The 21,167-nt window shown below is 41.0% G+C and overlaps 1 protein-coding gene across 8 annotated transcripts in view; it reads right to left on the bottom strand.

The window, feature by feature from the left end:
• The window catches only part of Cdk14 (cyclin dependent kinase 14), a 591,789-nt gene that overhangs the window by 204,381 nt on the left and 366,241 nt on the right, over positions 1–21,167 (bottom strand). For all 8 annotated transcript variants that reach the window (XM_075956305.1, XM_075956306.1, XM_075956307.1 and 5 more), the window contains one exon: positions 8,135–8,255. In XM_075956305.1, coding sequence (XP_075812420.1) covers positions 8,135–8,255 — 121 coding nt within the window. The remainder of the gene's footprint in view (positions 1–8,134; positions 8,256–21,167) is intronic.

Below are 21,167 nucleotides of genomic sequence, written 5' to 3'. Positions count from 1 at the left end.
GATACTCACATAGACACAGACACGTAGACACAGACATTAAAAATAAGTCTTTAAAGCGCACACACACAAAGATTTAACACAATGTATTCCTTAAAGATGACACACTTAAAATATTATATGGGTACAGAACAACGCGGTCCCACACTTAAGGCTCAGGGATTATTGCAGAAGATCAGGGTCTCCTAGTAACAACATCAGAAGTGACACTCATGAAGTCTCACCAACATGAGTGCCCAGAGGTGAACTGAAAAAGGAGGACACCAAGGGACAGGCCACAAAGAACCACAGACAAGCAGAGCTGGAAGAAGAGGCGGCCTCCCCAGGGAAGAGCACAGGAATCTGCTGTCTTGCCAACAGTCAGCCCTGAAAACGTACATATTAGTAACATTATATGGACTTAAAGTTACATTTAGGAATGTGTGTGTGTATGTTTGTGTGTGTATGTATATATATATATATGTGTGTGTGTGTGTGTGTGTAGATATATATATACACAATACAATGTAATATACATGCAATAACAATTATTGAAAACATGAGGTCATAAGTTTGAAGGATATGGGGGCATATGGGAAGGCTTGGAAGGAGGAAAGGGAAGGGAGAAGTGGTGTAAATAAAATATAATCTTAATAATTAATATATATGATTATTAGATAGAGTGATTTTGCGATACGTCTGAGCATTTGGAAACATTTTTTGCAAATAGGCTACATAATCATTTTTAAACTTTAAATAACTAACAATATGCATAAAGGCAATGAAACTAAAAAAAATTAAAATGTAATTAGAAAATCCAGAAAACAAAACGCTATACAAAAAAGAAGAGGACTATAATGAATTCTACTGGACTTATTAATTTTTAGCAATTTTGACACACTCATATATGAAAATATAAATGAGATTCTACACAGGGGTACTAGGATAGAAGCAGAGTGGGACAAATTGGGACAAGAGTGTCAAGTCTTCATCCACCACAACACCCATTTAGTGTAATGTCTGGAAAAGTGAATCGAGAGTGCTTGCCTGAACAACGCCATAGATTAGCTCCCCACCAATGCAAATCAGCCAATAGAGTTAAATTGATAGATAATGAGGCAAAGAGTTATGCAGAACCTACGAAAGATATGGTATTGCCAGAAGAGCGGAAAAGGCATAGCTGCTCCGGTGAGAGTAAAGAGTAGCCATGGGCAAAGCTGATCTCTGATCTCGCAATTGGCACTGTTGTGGTAGCTGTTAGCTAACCAGCTATACTTGAAACTGCCACAGTTTTTCTCTCTGGAAACTGAAAATAATAGTTGAAAGCTTTGGTCAAATAAGTTGGACATGGCGCTAACAGTGGGAGATGGAAGTGGACTTGGGGGGCTTCAGTATGGTTTGGGTTAAACATAGCCTCTTCTTTAAATAGAAAAGCACTGCATGTTCAGAGAGACAGTCTCTATGCAAACATATATATATACAACTTAAAACATGAAAGGGGGATGGGAAGACGGCTTGGTCAAACAGTGTTTGCAGCACAAGCACAGGGACCTGGGATTGGATCCCCTGCACGTGAGTAAACAGTCAGGCATGGGGCAAGCATCTGCAGCCCGGAGCTTGGAGGTGGACACAGGTATGTCCCTGGACCTCACTGGCAAGCAAGTCTTGATGAACCTAGGGGCTCCAGGTTAATTAACAGACCTGTCTCCGAATAAATAAATGGATACATGAAATAAATAAATATGCTGGAGAGTGATATAGGAAGAGTCTCAACAATCTTTGAGTTCATACACGTACAAGCATGTCTGGATAGAAGAACAAATCTACCACAAATTAAAGGTACTAATCTACATGCTCCATTCCTTAATTTACATATTTCTATGTTAAAACACAGAACCATATTGCACCCATGTTCTACTCTCCCATGTGAGACTCCTCTGAGTCAAATGTCCTAATTCCAAAGATTGCCTATATGTTTATCTCTTAAAATCAAATATAGCATCTTCCATTTCATCGTCATACTCCATAGCCCTCTTGGATGCTATAACCCAATAGAAACAAAAGGTATTTAATTTGGTTGAGTGACAGACCCCAAAGACAATATGAATACAAGCTTCAACATTTAGATAGTTTTATATTTCCCAAAACTTTCTTTCTCTTCTTATAATCAGGTGAGTCAGTGGAGTGTACCACGGTTATAATACTGTCAGGAAACTTAGTGTCTGTGACGGCTATTTCAGAATCATTCAGAATCCATTTGTGGGTAGCCAATTACTTTACTAATGTTGATTAAAAAGAAATTAGGAGAAATTTAATTTGTTTTAGAAATATTTATCAGGGAAGTCTACATTAAATGATTCATCCTATCTATTATCATTGCTACTAAGTGACCAAATATCCTGACTGAAACACTCTTTGTTTCACACACACACACACACACACACACACACACACACACACACACTCATAAACAATGAGATGTGAAGACGATAACCACAGATTTTGATAATAACTGCTTCCCTGACCATTCCAGAGGCAGCGCTGGTTTGGTGTTGGCAGCTGTTCCATAGTTTTACAACCAGACAGGATTAGAGGGCTGTGCTGACCAAGAAAACTCACAAACAATCATACATTTTCTGCAAGAGGTTTCTGTAGCCACCAGTCAGTCCTTAGGCATGACTTAAACATTAAAACATAGCAAATCTCTTCTGATTTGAAAGGAAGGACCAAATACTGTTCTAGTGCATTCTAAGTCATACAGCACAGTCAGACCCTTTGTACCCACTGTCCTTATAGAATTATTAACTCTTGAAGGTGTCATTATATATGGATGAGTTATTTGGTGACTCAGATTTTAAGAGCCCTCATTAGTTGCAATTAACTCAGAACCACCAGGGACATGTGGGTCTTTGTAGCTATCCTCAGTTCCATTCCACTGCTATTGAATATAGCAAGTCAGTTAGATCATGCATTATTTGAGCCCTGCTTAAGAGCTACCAGGCAACTATTAAATTTGACAGCGACTGTTTCCTATCTTCCTGGGCCTCATGGCTGCAATAATTAGAAAACATGCTAACAACACTGATAGAGAGACGACTCTGCTGTAGTTCGGGAATCAATTCTCGTTCTTACCTAGTACTCCCTTTAAAAATGGATGCACTCACTTTAGCAGAAGTGATGAGTGAGGACTGACTAGGAGTTGGGAAAATGTATGTCAGCATAGACAGCAAGTACGCAATTCAACAGCAGTATTCAAATTCAATGATTCATGTCCTGACTGTTTGGAGAAAGTCTTCCTTGAATAAAATTATATAGTAGAAGCTATTGAAATAAAGTCACCAGGAGAGACAGACAGCACAGGCTCATGGGGGGAGAACCAGAGAGCCACCAAATATCTGAGCTACACTAAAGAATTAGCATGGATTGTGATATATTATGAAATACTTTATTTGTGTTTCAAAGGTGCGTTGGTAGTAAAAGAAGACCAGTTTCTTAGAAACCACCTCATGAGACAGCACAGAACGTTGTAAGGAAGGGGTGCTGGGAACACTGCCCTGGACGGAATGTTGGCTAGCTACTCACCATGTGACCTGAATTATATCATTTTCTCAGTGTTCTCTATTTTGTTGTATAATAGGAAAGTGATTTAAAAGCAAAACAGGACTCAGATAAAGTTTATTGTCAATAAAAGTATCTACCGTTACTATTATTATCATTCAAGCTTTCACATTAACATAGACCTTACACAGAATAAATTTATGCCCAGTGTAGGAAGATTCATTTATGATTCTTTCTCTTAAAAAAACAGTAAGTAAAACCGAGTCTTAAGAAATTTCATTGCTATGTTCAGCAAGTCCGGTTTTATCCCATGCTTTTTCAGACCCAGGCCAGCTGGCCTTGGTGAGTTCCCGATAGAACATCACCATTGTCTCAGTGTGTGGGTGCACCCCTCATGGCCCTGAGTTCCTTGCTCGTGCTCTCTCTCCTTTTGCTCCTGATTTGAACCTTGAGATTTCAGTCCGGTGCTCCAATGTAATGAGGAATATTGAGAACTCAAGAACAATCGCAGTGGGTTTTTGATCCTACTGCACTTACTGCCTTTGGGGGAGCCTAGGCAGTTTGGATGCTCACCTGACTAGACCTGGATAGAGGTGGGCGGTCCTTGGGCTTCCCACAGGTCAGGGAACCCTGATTGCTCTTCGAGCAGATGAGGGAGGGGGACTTGATCGGGGGAGGGGGAGGGAAATGGGAGGCGGTTGCGGGGAGGAGGCAGAAATCCTTAATAAATAAATAAAAAAAACCAATAAATAAATAAAGGAGAAAAAAAGAAATTTCATTGCATAAATTGCTTTGATTCAAGACAAAAAGATCAGTAAAGATGATAACAGAACACTGGATAATGCCAACATGTATGGCCATTAAGATATATAATATGAAGCGATGCCAAATGGCTTTATGATACTTAATGATTAGGCAATATTCTTTCTAATATATTAAAGATCAATTTTGATGCAGACATTTTCCTATATATTATGACTAGCACAGATTTTTTTCCCTAACCACCCAGCTGCTATAATGTTAAATAAATTAATTTTAATCTTAAATCAGAGATGTAATAGAGACAGGGTGATTTAATATGCAATCTCATTATGGTTGACAGGCTTATTTATAAATGATCTGCCCACATTTTGACAAGCATAGTTAATATGTTAATTAGCTTTAAAAAGATGATGATAGGAAGCGCTTGACAAACCATCATTCTTTGCGCACGGTTTTGGGGGTGCTGCCTTTGATAACCCAGGTCCCCTCTAAAGCACAGAGCCTTTGAGGAGATAATCATTTATTAACAACAGATAATTTAGCTACCTGATATTAAAAATTAATCCGGTAAAATAATCCCCAACAATGTTCTGCTTTAGAGAACCCGAGCAGCTGCAAAGGCAGGTCAGAGCATGCAGAGAGGAAATGAGCTTATTTAAAATCCCAGCTCTGCAGACAGAGCTGTGCTCTCTAGTCAGCCAAGAGTTACACAGATATGCTGCCCTCACGTCCACGCTCCCTTCCTGTGTTCCTCAGAACCCACGAGTCTCTCTGGTTTAGAAGCTTAGCCAAGCTTTTAAATGCTCTGACGTTCAAGGCGCTACGCAGTCCAAGCATTAACAGACGCTTTACAAGAGGCAACGTTCAATTCGATTTTGCTGCTTAGATCTTCATCCATGAAAGGAAACAGAGGTACCAAAACTACCGTGATGCGCTCCTAACTTGTTCTCTGCATTCACACATCACCATGGCGCTGGCGACACACAGGAGAAGCTCCTAGCGGTGCCAGCTCCGATTTCCATCACATGCTGACACTGTTATTGCATATGTGTCTTCATTAATATCTTTAGTGCCTGTGGCTATTGAACGCTGTGTAGGGATCATCAGTTCTTAGTTACTCCAGCCCCAGGATAGTAAATGAACTGTAAAAATAGCCTGAAACTCCTGCCACCTGCCTCCCTACTGCTGTCCTTGGGTTAATATTTGTATTTCTTTTTGGTGCAGCTGAGCCATGACTCAATTACAATCCCATTTCCAGGTGTCTGAATAGCCTGCCTCGATGTCATTGATTATGCAAAACTCAGCTCCCTGTGAACGTCCCCCTCATGGGAAAGACACATTTTCACCTGATTGCAAAATAGCAGAGCAGCTTTTAGAAAATTGCTTGGAATGAAATCAGATTCCGAATGACAGGCATGGCATAGACATCTTAGATTTTAGAGCTTGGAAGGGAACTGAAAATAAGCACGGGAAGCTCAGTCCTCACACACTTGCTATTTGTGTCTGGCAATGACTAACGTTGGCATGGGGACAAGGGGGCACTTGGGGTCCCCTCTTTTCTATCAGATTTCCCCTTCTTAAATAGCAGGCTTCTTCATATGCTTCTATCATGCCTCTGTTCAAAGCAAATTGGTAGCAAGTGCCCGACCATCTCTCACACACAGGGAGAGGGGCAAAGCGGGGCAGACTAGAAAACAGAGTGTGCCAGAAACAAACATAGGAGAAAGCCGGAGCCCATCCTGTGCTCGGAACTATAAAAACCACCCGAGTGTGTGTGTGTGTGTGTGTGTGTGTGTGTGTGTGTGTGTGTGTGCGCGCGCGCACATGTGCATATATATGTGTGTGTGTGAGTGTCTGTATATGGAGGCCAGAGGTCAGCTTTGAGTGTTGTTTCTCAGGAAGCTCTCTCCCTGTGCAGAGGAAGGCAGTTCTCTGACTGGCTAAGAGCTCTCCAGGTAAACTAGGCAGACTGGGCGGTGAGGCTCAAGGATCTGCCTGCTTAGCATATTCACGCTTGTACATTGGTTTGGGGGACTGAATTGAGGTCCTCCAACTAAGCAGTAACTCCAGTCACTTAGACATCATTCTGTTTGTGTGCTGTACATATGTGTGAGTGTGTGTATACGTGACTGTAGGTACATGTATTCATAGCAAGGTCAATGGTGTCCTTGCTGTCCACCTTCATTTTTGAGACAAGCTCTCTTCCTGAATTGGCTAAGTTGAGCTCCAGGGTCCTGCCTGTTTCCTGATTTTCTGGGCTGGGTTGCATGCATGTGCCACAGTGCTAAACTTAGTAGGACGATGCAGTCTTGACTAAACAAAGCAACTAAGACAAAACTGGTTCCCCACCACCAATGTTCTAAAAGACATTTTATTAGCAGAGAGCTTAGCTGAACTTACTGAAAGACAACTAATATGCAAAAATAAACGGAACAATACTTTATATCTGTGATATAATTATATCTGTGATATAATTATTACTTGCATAGCCAACACTCAACTAACAGCAAAAAGTAATAAGTGATTAAGAGGGCAACTAAGTGGTACCCTGGTGTGTGCACTGGCCTCTATCTCTAACTTTCCCCCATTATAATCAAGGATCTAAGTATCTATGTTGCCCCAAAATAGGCCTATCCTATTCAATATTAACTACAGAAAGAGTAAATAACCATTAAAAAGCCAAGACCAGGAAGTGTGATAAAAAAAATGATTAACTCAGCCACTCAGCAATAGATGGTGATATTTATTCTTGGGATTTCAGAATCATTAAAATGTGATCAGATTTATGATAAAGCATACAAACGTATGAGAACAAATCTCCGGGTGTTTGGCGGCCTAGATTCTTAGTTTTATTTAAAGCTATAGATCTAGTTACATGGACATAAGAGTCTGCAGATGACGTCAGTGGCTCCACAGAATACCAAACCCCACAGTTAGGGGTATCTTAAACATACATTAAGAAAGTCGCTAAATCTTAAAAGCCAAGATTGCTTGGGGAGGGGGGGGCATGAAGTAACTACACAGAGGAAGATAAATAACATATGCTGAAGTTTTACCGAGGCCATAAACATTATATGATCAGTTGTAGCATAAATATGGGGGCATAGTCATCCCAGAATGATGACTCTGTTATAAATCAGCCACAAGCTTCAAGAATTATTTTACTTCAAACGCAATCATGAATCCAGAAAAGGCAAAGCATGCTCAACGGCCAAGTGTGACTCTCCTCAGAGTGTTAAGAAAGACGTTCGTTCCCTTTGATGATTATGACACTTAAATCTTACATAATTAGCAATGCAGGTAGTTTGCCAGTATTAGCAAATATTTCCGATCATTCTAATACACTAAAAAGACTTTAATAGCTGCTGAACTGCTGCATGGAATTCTCCTGTCCTGGAATTATTCCAGATTTTAAAAACTCAAGGCATTTCATTTTCGACAATTGTTATCAATAGCTTTCAGTCAAACCAATTACCAGAGCTATGTGGGCCATATAAATTCATTCCCTGTTACTTCTTAGTCTACTGCTCTTTGAAGGTACACACTTCCTCATTATAAAATAAAACAATAGATTAGGACCTTACAGAGAAATTTACAGTACTGACAGAAAAAAAAAAAAAAAACCTCTGACCTTGTCCATCAAGAACCCTTAGAAGGTTCCATATGGAACAGTCTCTGAGTGCCATTCCCAACCAGGTTTGAAAGCGGCAAGAGCCCTGCCACACACAGGCAGCACTCACTCCTGCATCACCGCTCCTCCTCCAAACGGTTGATGTTTGTCTAGGTTTGGCCCAGACCAAGCATGGCACACAGATCAGATAAAGTGTTCATTTCTTACCACATGTCAAGGCAGGTGGAATATTCTGTGGAGCCCAGGAGAACATCTGGAGGTCTGTACCACAAGGTAACCACTTCATTGGAATACGTGTGGCTAGGGACGGATTTTGCTCTTGCAAGACCTGTCGGTTGCAGGAAACATAAAGAGGTTAGATGGGCATGGAAAGAACATGTGTTTTAAATCGAAATGTTCCATTTTAAAAGGTTAAACAACACTGCTGTAATTCACATTCATGAATGTAATGTCAAGATTAACACAAGATTTGAGGGGAATATATGCATTTTTTGTGTTTTTTATCATCACGTTGATAACCATGAAATAATGCATATTGAAAATAAAGCATCTGTGCTAGGGCTCCAATCAAACATCTCTAGACAAAATCAGAACAGCCTCAGAATCTCCTGGCTACTGCATGTGTTTGCAGAACTCTAGTTCTGAGAGTTCCAAATATGTAAGCCGTATCACTAAGGGTTCTTTGGTAAAAAACTTGCAAAAAAAAAAAAAAAAAGAAATATTAAGAAACCCAAAGTCTCCCAGCTATACAAAGGACCAGAGCTACCAATGTTTACATGTGTATTGAATCTGTAAGAAGAAACTGCAATACTTTTCTCAAAGAGATGCCCAAAAAGTTTTTATGGTATGAGTGTTTTCCAAAGACTCACAAGTGGATACACACTCAGGAGATTTACCTGAAAACCAATGAGCTACGCAATTATAAAGCAATGCTCAAATTGGAACATATAGGTGATGAAAGTTGATATCAAACCACAATGGGGAAAGAGTGGTAATATTACCTTAAAGACAATTTGACCTAATAACCAAAAATACTCACACACAGACACAAGGCTGCAAAACAAAACAAAAGAAAACAAAACATATATTCATGTATGTCCTCCATGGTTTTACCTCTGGAATATGTGATTATCCATTTTTAGAAAGATTTGTTTTACTCTGAATTTGATGGGTATGGTGGTATATGCACATAAGTATGGGAGCCCACAGAGGCCAGAAGAGGGTGTCAGAGCTCCTGGAGCAGGACTTCCAAGAGTCTGTGTACCTGGTGTAGTTACTGGAAGCGAACCATGGTCCTCTGCAAAGCGAACCATGGTTACAACATGCTCTTACCTGATGAGCCATTTCTCTGGCCCTGTCCCTTTCATAATTTAGTATTTTTAGAGTGTTTTCCCCTAGGTTATATGTAATGACTAGTCCTTTTTTAAAATAATGTTTATTTGCAATGCTAAGGATTGAACACACTCCCCCCCGTATGTTAAGGAGGCATACTACCAACAAGCTACCCCAGCCTAGTCCCCTTTACAAAAAGATTGGCTTTTACTTTGTGTGTGTACATGTACACCTAAGTACACACATGCACATACTACGTGGACACACAGGTGGGGGCCTGTGGAGGCCAGAAGAGGGCACTGAATTCCCTGCTTGACTTGGGTGCTGAGAACTGAAGTCAGGCCTTCTGCGGGAGCAGCAAGCATTCTAAACCACTGAGTCATCTCCCCGCCCTTCTACTTCTTTTAAAGGTCACACATCTCACAGCGTTGTTTCTGAAAGCCAAACAAGTCACAGTAGATCACTATCTGGCCATGCCATTAATGATCAGTGCAATATTTTAGATCTGAATGTCCCCTCATGGTCCATTTGTTAGAGAACAGTTCAGTGGCCCACAGTGGTACTGAGAGTCGATGGACTATCCAGGGGACGAGGCCTAGTGGGAGGAAGTTGGTTCACTGGGTCATGAGGGGGACATCAGGGTGACAGTCTTTCTCCCTTAGCTCCTACAAAGTGAGCAGCTTTGTTCCACATGGGCTTTTTCCTTTATTATTCCGCCTCACCATAGATCCAAATACGACAGGGCCAGCCCATTCCTGGCTGAAACTTCTGAGACCATGAGAAAAAAAAAAAATCCCTTCATTTAAACTGAACACCTCTGGCACTTTTTCACAGCTATATGACAATCAACACCACACGTATAAAGGATTGTTTATCGGTATTGTACTTAAAGTATAATACAAAGTTTCTGCTGTGAACCTCTTTTAAACATGTTCATTTCAATGATATATTAAAATTATCAGAGATGTTTAGGAAATCACTTCTTCCTGTTTTTTAACCATAGCTGTTAATTTTTTGGGTTATTTGTAAACTTATAATCAATAGGGTAGCTGGTAAGACAAAAAGTTGATAATTCAATTATTATAATCCATTGTTCTACAGTGTAGTTGTTACAATAAGGTGATGACATATGGAATTGGCTAATGTTCTTATATATCCCATAAAAATGTACAGCTATAAAAATATACAAAAATATTAACTTACTACACCTAATATCTTGGACATAAATAGAGCTCTGTCCAAGCACAGATTCCATGTAGCACATTCTCTACTTTGCAAGGTTTAACCTACCTCAATTCAGACAAAACTGTACTATTAACATGACAGTAAGGCTGGGAAAGTGTCTGCAGGGATCGGCAATCCCTTCAAACGACAACATTTCCACATAGGAACCAAAGAGCTAAGGACGGCTCTGAAAATAGGTTCTGACGCCTCCCATATGTGGCTGTCAAGTCAAATGGGAGCCAGACCATCCGAGCTGGAGCTTCTTGCTTTTCCTGAGGCCTTATTGTCAGACAGCTCAAACAGAGATGGGCAAGTGGAAAAAGGTGAGATTGTCTTTGACAGTTCGTACAATCAGGCTGGTTATGAAACAGAAAGTAACAGTCTAAGATGAGGAAAAATAGGAAACCTCAGAATTCCCTGAATACAATGAAAGCCCAACTACTGCATGTGATTGCGGACCAAGTGTGAGTTGTTAAATTGGTTAAGGATTTGGAGAAGATACAAAGGGAAGTTCCTAGTCCACATTATCTTCTCCTGTCTGACATACTCAGGTCAAGGAGAGCCACAACTTCATTTAGCTGGGCTACAATGTTCCCAAAAGAGCAGTCAGGATGAGTTTTCCAAGTCACGAAAAAGGGCTTTGTAAGAGTGTTTGCACATAGAGATGTCATATAGACAGTAATGGGCTGTAATTCAGATTAGTGCTTTCTTCGTCTGTTTAGACGAAGTTTTCTTGTCACCTCACTTGGGGTGACATAGTCAGTTGGAAGCTGTTAGTTCTGAAGGTGTACACACATCAATGAACAAAAGGTACTTACTCTAAGGATATTCACATTCATTTCATAAGAAAAGTGAAGCCTATGGTTTCTCAGGAAAGACTGAATTACTTCAACAACGGCTTATATTTTTTTTTTTTACAAGAGTACCTTGAAATATGATTTTCTAGTACATTTCCCCAATCATTTTGGTAAAGACAACACCATGTTTTTGTAAAGTTCCCAAATCAAAACCTGCTTACTCGTGCAAAATTTATGAAAGCGCATCTTCCAGCTGAAGGAAAACTGTAGGGCAGGATTAATTAGCACAGCATGTGTGAGAGCTTTCTCTCTCTGGTCCCTGTCAGTTGCTATGGTTACACTACAGGAAGAGAGCTACACTACCTTTAAAAAAACCCACAAAGTTCATGGGTGATTATCAAAACTTCTTTTATTAATGTTTAGTCTGGGCTGAAAGTCTTTAGGAAAGCGAGACGCAAACCAGATTGAGGGCAGCTTGTCCGCAGCGTGGCACGGCCCAACTGGTACCGCCAGCTCCCCTGGACTCGCATAACCAAGGGATGGGTATAGCCTTAGTGTTACCACTTCTAAGGAGGGCAGACCCGAGAGGAAAGGGGGTGTCCTGCTATTAAGAACACTGCTACAGTTCAGAGTGGGGCTACCACCATTCCTAAATAGAATCTTCGACCTCCGATGTAAAGAAGTTTTGTAGCTAACAATTTTCCAGTGAAAGAATTCCTTTGCCCTGTCTACAACAGAGGCAACTCACAGGTGATACCTGCTGCCACCTTGAGTTTGCTCCTGTCTTTTAAGCAAGGACAAAGAAGAAATCTCAGGACTCTCTGCATTTTTTCAAGAGGAAACAGACCTTCACTACCCAACAATGGATATTCTCCTCTTATCTTAATTGCTCTCCATTGGGAGTTACACCCTGGAGATTGCTTTCTTTATTTAAATTTCCTCCTTTACTTCTTTCTTACAGAATAGTTAGCCAGGAATGACAAGATGTCCCTCTGGGACCTTATCATATTTGTCTCATACTGGTTTTGAATACGCCAGACATTTAAAGCAGTATCCTCTAGGATGGAAATTCATGCATTGAACACTGGGTGCGGAATGCTTAAAGGCAAAGCTTTTAGGAAGAGGTTGGTTCCTGAGAGCTTTGACCTAGTAATGGATTAATTCAAGAGCACCTCTAGGCAAGTGGCCCTAGACAGTCTAAGAAAGTAGGTTGACTTGGACCGAGTCAATAAGCAGTCTTCCTCCATGGTCTCGGCTGTGGGTCCTAACTCCAGGTCCCTGACTGCTTGGCTTCTTGCCTGGGCTTCCTTCAGTGACAGACTGTTCCCTGGAGCAGTATGATGAAATAAACCCCTTCCTCCTGCAGTTAGTTTACTCATGGTGTTTTACCACGGCTACAGAAAGCAAACTAAGACACTTCCCAAAGAAAACAAAATGCTCATATCATTGAGTTTTAATACAGGACTTATAACTTCGTACATGCTTCTCTGAAATGAATAGATACAGTGAGGCTACTTAGAATGATTGGGCTAAATACCAATTGACGAGCTCATTGTTGTGGATTAGTCTGTGTATTAAATGAAGCTTCTGCTGACATGGCAAAGCAAACTACCTGATGTTGATTCCAGAATTGCCCACGTAGTTAGATTTGCTCAAATTCCTAGGGCTCTCTAGCCTTTAGTTTTGTTTGTCTGTTTGTTTGGGTTTTGCTTGTTTTTTATTTTTTTAAATGAGCGGTCTGAAATCTGTGGACCATAAATTGAACTAATCGATGGGCATCCTTCATTCTAAATAAATCCTTTTGGAAAGCATCTACATCCGGTCATTCAGATGTGACAATGGCTGCATTTTTACTGAACAGCTGAGTAGAGTAGCTGACAGATGCTCTGTGATCCAGAAAACAACTTTACTTAGAATCTGACACACGAGTAAGAAAGGTCTGCTGATACCTGCGACAGACTATGCTAATTTTTGTGCTCAACAAGTAATCAAATTCAGCAATGCTACAGATGTAATCCTAAAAGTTCTTCACTAGATGTATAAAAATCATGTACACCCTAGTTCCTCCAAAGCCTCCACCTGGGCAGTTCTGCATCATGGATCCCGGCCCATCTGCAGGAGCAAAGGGTGCAGAGGCATCTCCAATGGGGCATGTGCTAATAGGCCACCATTTCACAGCTCACTGCCTTATGCTTCTAGTTTCTCTTTCTCAGTTCGTGAAACTTGATGTATTATTTTAATTCCAGATGACAGCACTGCACAGCAAATGAATGCGCTGATCTGAGCAAATTGGCAGTTCTGATGGATGGCCATGTCCATACTGGCTTCTCACCAACATTTATTAGTGCTATTTTTAAGACAAGATTTTAGCCTGGACATGAATTTGCTATGTAGCTCAGGCTGACCTTAAATTTCTGATCTGATGGGATCCATCTCTTGAGTACTGAAGCTACATATGTGGAACTGGTTTACTGGATGTTGTGGATCAAACCCAGGACCTCTTGAATGCTAGATAGAACCCTACCATCTGATTTGATTTGTACTCATTATAATTTTTAAATTAAATGTAAACACCGCAAAGTTTGTCATAAAAAAAATCTAAGTTTTAAATCAAGACATAGTACTCAACTTTCGAAACATTGGCTTATTAAGAGAATTAATAATATCACCTAGAACATCATTGAATATGCATGACTATACTGAAAAGTCATTTATTAATTATTTATTAATAAAAGGGAAACTGCTTAACTGCTAAAAGAACTTGATTACAAGACTGACAACCTGAGTTCGGTTCCCAGAAACCACGTGGTGAAAGGAAAAGAGCACCCCAGCAAGTTGTCTCCTGACCCCACATACAGTGTGCACATGCACACACACTCACATACACATTTTGGAGATACTGATGGAAACAGTTACAGCTATAAGGTCAAATGGAGGGGTGGAATACAAACCAGAAAAGAAGAAGTCAGTCTTTCCTTGAAGAAGATATGACAGCATACAAAAGTGACCATAATCTCCACCAGGCAACTCCTACAACTGATAAAGCACTTTCAACCAAGTAGCTGGTTGCAAAATTAACTCACAAAAATCAGAAGCCTCCTATATATAAACTGAGAAAAATATCACGGAAACTACACCACCTTTCACAATAGCCCCAAATAAAATCAAATACTTTGGGGGTAACGCTAACCAAACAAGTGGAAGATTTGTATAATAAAACTTTGAAGAAATAAATGGAAAAATATTAGATGATGGAATGATCTCCTATGCTCATGGGATTAACAGTAAAAAATCATCATCTTACCAAAAGCAATCTATGGACTTAATGCAATCACTATCAAAATTCCAACACAATTCTTCAAAGATTTTGAAAAGACAATTCTCAGCTTCATATAAAAAATGTGGAAGAAACTAGAAGGAGTATAGGGAGGGGAACTGCAATCAGGATATATCGTATGAGAAGATTATCTATGTTTAATAGAAGGGGAAATTTTAAAAGATATTCATTGAAATAATTGTAACTATAAGACTAAAGAAAGTATAATTTTGTGCTAAAGGCATGATTTGCACACAAAAGAAATGACAATTTACTATCTATCTTTTATCTACCTATCATCTATCTATCTTTCTATCTACCTATGTACCTATCATCTACCTATATATCTTTCTATCTACCTATCATCTATCGATTGATCCATCTATCGATCGATCTATCTTCCCATCTATCATCTATCTATTATCTATCATCTATCAATCTTTCTTTTTATCTATCTATCTATCTACCTACCTACCTACCTATCTATCTATCTATCAATCAATCAATCAATCTATCTATCTATCCATTTAACTCACGTGAAATGTTAGATGTCCTTACTTATTAATGCATTCATTTTTAGCTTTCAAAAGAATTAAAAAATTAAGACAAATTTATGAAAATTTTTTTTACTTATTTCCTAAAGTGCTTTGTGTTGAAAGCAGAGGAAAACAACGTTCTTGTCTTCTGTTATGAGAACAACATACCTGTGACTTAATAATGTAGAAAGAATAGAGGTGTGATAGCTGAGAAGTTCCCAAGAATGACGCAGAGTCCCACAGCCCAACATTAGGTGGAGCTTGGGGAGGCCTGCAGAGGAGGGCGAGGAAGGACTGGAGAAATCAGAGGAGTCAGGAGCACCACAAGATTATGTTCCACAGAATCAACTGACCAGGACTCATGAGAGCTCACAGACAATCAGGAGCCTGTAGGGGTTTGACCTACCTAGTTCCTCTGCAATTATGTTATGGCTGAAAAGCTTGGTGTGCTTATGGGGTTACTAGCACTGCAAGTAGCGACTGTCTCTGACTCTTCTGCCTACTTGCAGGACCTTCCAACTCCTGTTGGGTTGTGTCATCCATCCTTAATGGGATGGCATGTGCCTGGTCTTCCTGTAGCTGTTATGGCATGTGCTTAGTCTTATTTATTATAGCTTGTTATGGCGTGTGCCTGGTTCTTATTGTAGCTTGTTATGGCATCTGCCTGGTCTTATTGTAGTTTGTTACAGCATGTGCCCGGTCTTGGTGTAGCCATTATGGTATGTGCCAGATCTTATTGTAGCTTGTTAGGATATGTGCCTAGTCTTACTTATTGTAGCTTGTTCTGCCCTGGTGGTGCGTGCTCCTGGGAGACCTGCTCTTTTATGAAGGGAGGCAGAGGGGGTAGATCTGAAGGAGAGCAAAAGAGGGGGAGGCTAGTGGAGAGACTGGGGGGGGGGGATAGAGGGAAAACTGTGGTCCAGGTGTAATATTTTTAATTAGAGTGGAATTAAAAAAAAAAGAGTACAATGCTCGAATTGGTTAGGTATCTGGTAAGGGCTTTCTACAGTGTATCCCAATAGACCAAATAGCATCACATGGCAAAACAGAGAAAATATGTATTTTTCGTTCCTGTTCCTTCTTTTTTATTTTATTTTTTTAAAAAGGAAAACAAACTATCTTCTTTCATTTTACATACCAATCCCATTTTCCCACTCTTCCTCTCCCATTTCCTCCACTTTCTCCCAACCCACTCCACAGAGTAGGCAAGGCACATTGCTCCAAGAAAGGACCAAGACCCTCCCCACTATATCCAGGCTGAGCATGGTATCCATCCAAAGAGAATAGGTTCCAAAAAGCCAGTCCAAGCAGCGGGGACAAATCCTGGTGGCACTGTCAGTGACCCTGCAGTCTGCCCAGTCATACAACTGTCAACCACATTCAGAGGGAATAGCTTGATCCTATGCTGCTCCCTTCCCTGTCAAGCTGGAGTTGGTGAGCTCCCATTAGCTCAGGTAAGTTGTTTCAGTGGGTGAACCCCTTATGGTCTTGACCTCTTTGCTCATATTCTCACTCCTCCCACTCTTCAACTGGACTTTGGGAGCTCAGCCCAGTGCTTCCTTCCAGGTCTCTGCCCCTGTCTCCATCAATTGCTGGATTAAGGTTCTATAGTGACATTTAAGATAGTTATCAGTCTGACTACAGGGTAAAGCCAGTGGGGGCACTCTCTCCACTATTCCTTAGGGTATTAGATGAGGTCATCCCTATGGATTCCTGGGTATTTCTCTAGTGTCAGGTATCTTGCTGGCCCCATAATGGCTCCTTCAATCAAAATATCTCTTTCCTTGCTCTCATCTCTGTCCTTCCTCCATCTCGACTATTCCATTCCCTCAAGTTCTCTTCCCCTGTCCCCTTCTTGCTTCCTCCTCTCCTTCTGCCTTCCCATCTTCCCCTACACTGATGCTCCCAATTTTCTCAGGAGATCCTGTCTATTGCCCCTTCCAAGGGGGACATATGTCTCTCTCAGGGTACACATTGTTACTTAGCTTCTCTAGGTTCCTGGACAATAGGCTCATTATTCATGGCTTAACAGCTAGTATCCACTTAAGAGTGAGTTCATACCATATTCATCTTTCTGGGTCTGGGTTACCTCACTCAGGAAGAAGGAGAAATCACCCAGCTGCGTGCACACACACACACACACACATACACACATCCCAAATCTGACCAGGCTAGAACAAATGACTGGATTGCCTAGAGAGCTGCAGAGCAATCACAGAACACACTCAAGAGAAGAAATCGAACGAGCAATTTCTCATGGGAAATGCTCAGGAACCTTCAAGGTAGGCTGCCAGATGTGCATGGTTCTTACTGCTCTGTCTGCTGGATTGTTCCATGGCTGTGAAGGCTTTGAAGATAATTAGCTAGAAACTGCACACACAGACACGCACACACACACACAGACACACACACAGACACACAGACACACAGACACACAGACACACACACACAGACACACACACACACACACACGTTCACATGAATCCCTACCAGGAGTTAGATGACCCCAGGGCCTCACACATACTAAGCAATGGCCCAAGACCTTGAATCCTTCCAAGGAGGGCGGTGGGCGCTGTTTATCTTACAGGACTGCCTGAAGACTCTTTGCCTGGGGGTAAGTGCTAATCAAAAGAACATGTAATAAATTATGTGGGAAACAGGTGATCTTTGACATGCCATCACCAAATTTCATAAATGCTATATAAGATATAAATAGCCAATAATCTTTAAACAAACTAAGATTTTTTTTTACAACAGTAAACACCATCTAAACTACTTGCAAACTTATAAAGCAATTATTGAGGCAATTTAAGGAGAAAAGTCTGTCCAATTGAATGAGTATAATACTTTTTTATCTTATTGGTGTTCCCCAACCTTTCTAACAGCACTGCCTGTCCTTTGCAGAGCAGGCTGGCCTTGAATTCACAGAGATCCACAAGTTTTACTTTTTTCATATCATACTTTTTGAAGAGTAGTCAAATCACACATAAGCGTCCCAACAGTGAACTCAACACAGAATTTCCAAATAATTACGAGAAAATCTCTGCTAAGAGAAATGCAGGTTTATCTTATTTTGATGACCCTGGTTATCCTGAAAGTAGGATTGGATGTTGCTAATGTAGAAAAAAAAATCACATTTTCAAATCTGTAAAATTGAGAATTGGGGGAATAGTTTCCAAACCGCATCAGTATACGGGGGTCATTCCCACTGCAGAGAAGAACCCACAGCCTTCCTTCGGGAAGGGATGGAAATAGCCCTGTGTCTTCTTCAACACTCTCACTTTCTTTAAAGAGGAAGGAAGCTGAGGTGGCAACTGTATTACGATCCCCAGTCCATCCCCTTCCGAGCACACAACACTCTACCCCTTACTCTTCAGTTCTGAGCCTAAGAACTCTCGGGTGGTCTGTCAGCCACAAGGTGCGTTCTCCAGCTCCTAGACTGGTAAAGAAGCAGTGTTGTGGTGTGTGTGACAGTCTCTCTGAGTCACATGATACTGCTTCTGCAAATGCCATTTGGGGTAAAAGACACAGCTTAGTGGCTTCTCTGATGTGCCATCTTATTCGATGCATATGGCAGTTCTCTTGGGTACCCATCTCCCCCCCTCCCCGTGCTTCCTGTATGCCTCCTCACCCACCCAAGCCTATGCTCTCTATAGGTTGAACTGAAGGATCTCCACTAGAGTCCCCTGGTTTCAAGCTGGGTTTGGCCAAGGGAGATACACTGACCAAAAGGTGAGGAAGGAGAAAACCAGGGTTCCTCTACTTATCTCCCTGCCGGCTTCCCAGACAGACAGGAAGGCAGGCATGGTGCTCACAAGGCTCCAGTACCACTTTCTGCTGAAACCCCATGGCAGAGAAGGAAAAAGCCTGCGCTGCTGCGAGCCTGGAAATGTTTCCCATCCTTAACCACCCAGTTTCATAAACATCACTCCATTGAGCTCTCCAATCGCCCATTTGATTTGCCCTTTATCTCCCTGTAGAATCCTGATGCAATTGCTGCACCTGACTCATTCATTCTGCATTCATGATGGCTAAACGAGATGACGCATTGCAAACACTTAATTGTGCAGCTGACCTAAGTACATACCCATTGCTCACCAGCAAATACTATTACTAATATACCCACTCACACGTAGTCATTCCTCTTAGTGAGTCTTTTGACTGTATTGTAAAAGCATAAATTCTAAGGAATAAAAGCCACGATATTACTGTAGCCTTTATGTTTAGGCCCATTTTGAGCAAATAATGAAGCTGCCTATTTTTCTCCACTATAATGGCACAACATGCTCTCATGTCCTGCAGAGCCTTATTTAACTGACAAACTCCTACCTAACTTGTCCATGAAAATCATTCAAAATAAGTCCTCTAGGAGCTTTGCAGACTCCCCTCCCTCCTCCTCCATGCCAAGGACTGTTCTCTGAATGACTTAGGCCCAGTGATTGCACAGGATGTCCCAAGTCCCTCATTTATGAGAAAATCTGTTAAGATTGGTTGGGACCACTTCCCACTTGCTTTGCAGTTCCAACTTCTGACTGAGTGATGTCACAGTATCTGGTCCATAGGGAGCCTACTGCTGGCCTGACACATGTATCAAGAGTGTCTGAAACATGGGGTCCTTCCTAGAAGCTTAGGCCTGCATTCCTGTCAGAGAAGCAAACCCAATGGACCCTCACCCAGGCACCTCCTCCTACACTGTTTCACAATGGAGAGTTCAAATAAAATTTCTTTCAGTCTTTCAAGATGGTCAAAGTCCCGCCTGATTAAAATCCAGTCACATAAATATTCAAGATCCCCATGTGGGGAGAAAGTAAAAACCCAAATACTAAAGATTGTACTTTTAGGCTCAGGGAGACACTGAGGCAGGTTTTTGTTTGGGGTAATAGATTTATTAAAAAAGCTATTGATGCCATAGGCATTCAGACAGCAGCACAGTAGGCTCTGAAGAGATTTTAGCTCCATGTGGCAGAGGTGGGCTATGCAAAGGAAGCAGGGAGTGCCTACAGAACAAGGTAGTTTAGTAGCCTATAGTATATGCTTGATAGTCAGCCTGTCTCTTGCCTTCTCGTATTCCTGGAATTTTGGGGACTCTTTTCATGGTTGACACATGATATCAGAGAAACCAGTGTCCCCTCCTGGAATTCTTAATCTAATTAATAAAAGATCCGGAAAGATTCAAATGGAAGCTTGAGAATAATTTTATTAGGCTTTTATGAAGAAAGCTGTCCCAAGGCAGGTGAATCTCCTCAGTAATCTAAAGGAGGGGAGTGGAGAAGAGATGGATGCAAATCATGTTCAGCTCACCGGCATGGAGGTCCACCTGCAGCATCAGACAGCCACGGAAGGGAGCCGGTATTTACCAAAAAGTGACGAAGCCCAATATGCCAGAGAAAAGGAAAACTTAGGTAAACAAAACCTCAGAAAGTAATGTTTCCTTAAAAGATTTATATTCCCTCTCATTTTCTCAGCAGTCAGCAACTAAAAATGTTTGGGTTCCTATATTCAAGCTCAGCTTATCTTCCGACCCACATTATAAGCCCCCTAGGAGTAATGGCCATTTCTTGTAATTACCTCCCTTCGCATTCCAACATAATAGCAAATCGTTAGAAAACACAGAGCTTACGTAACACCCAGTCTGTCAAAAAAATGTTCAGAAGAGCATCAATGTTCCTATTATGAGCTCACAGGCTGCAAACTGCAATACTCAAATGTATTCAGTAAGCTAACGTCTCAATGGTGGCATTAACAGCATCCCTGATTCTTCCAGGCCTGGCTTAGATGCCTCACAAATAGTTAACTAAGTGCTGTGTTTTGTTGTTTTTAAACAACACAAATGAGCAAAAGTATAAAAGCACTCATTTCAAAGCTTCCAGCTGTTCAGTTTCACTGAAGAAAGAGACCTGAACTTACCTTTGAAACTGTTGATTTGTTCCCAGAAAATTAGCTTAATTTCTGTTATGTAAATGTAAAATAAAGCCCTCATCACTGTTCTGGAGCAAGCTGTGAAAGTAACCTACATTTCGCTGTTTGACAGGGAG

Source organism: Microtus pennsylvanicus, chromosome 22, assembly GCF_037038515.1.
Source record: "Microtus pennsylvanicus isolate mMicPen1 chromosome 22, mMicPen1.hap1, whole genome shotgun sequence".
Lineage (NCBI taxonomy): Eukaryota > Metazoa > Chordata > Mammalia > Rodentia > Cricetidae > Microtus > Microtus pennsylvanicus.
The sequence above is the reverse complement of the archived record's forward strand: the minus strand, read 5'-3'. Positions and strand labels throughout refer to the sequence as shown.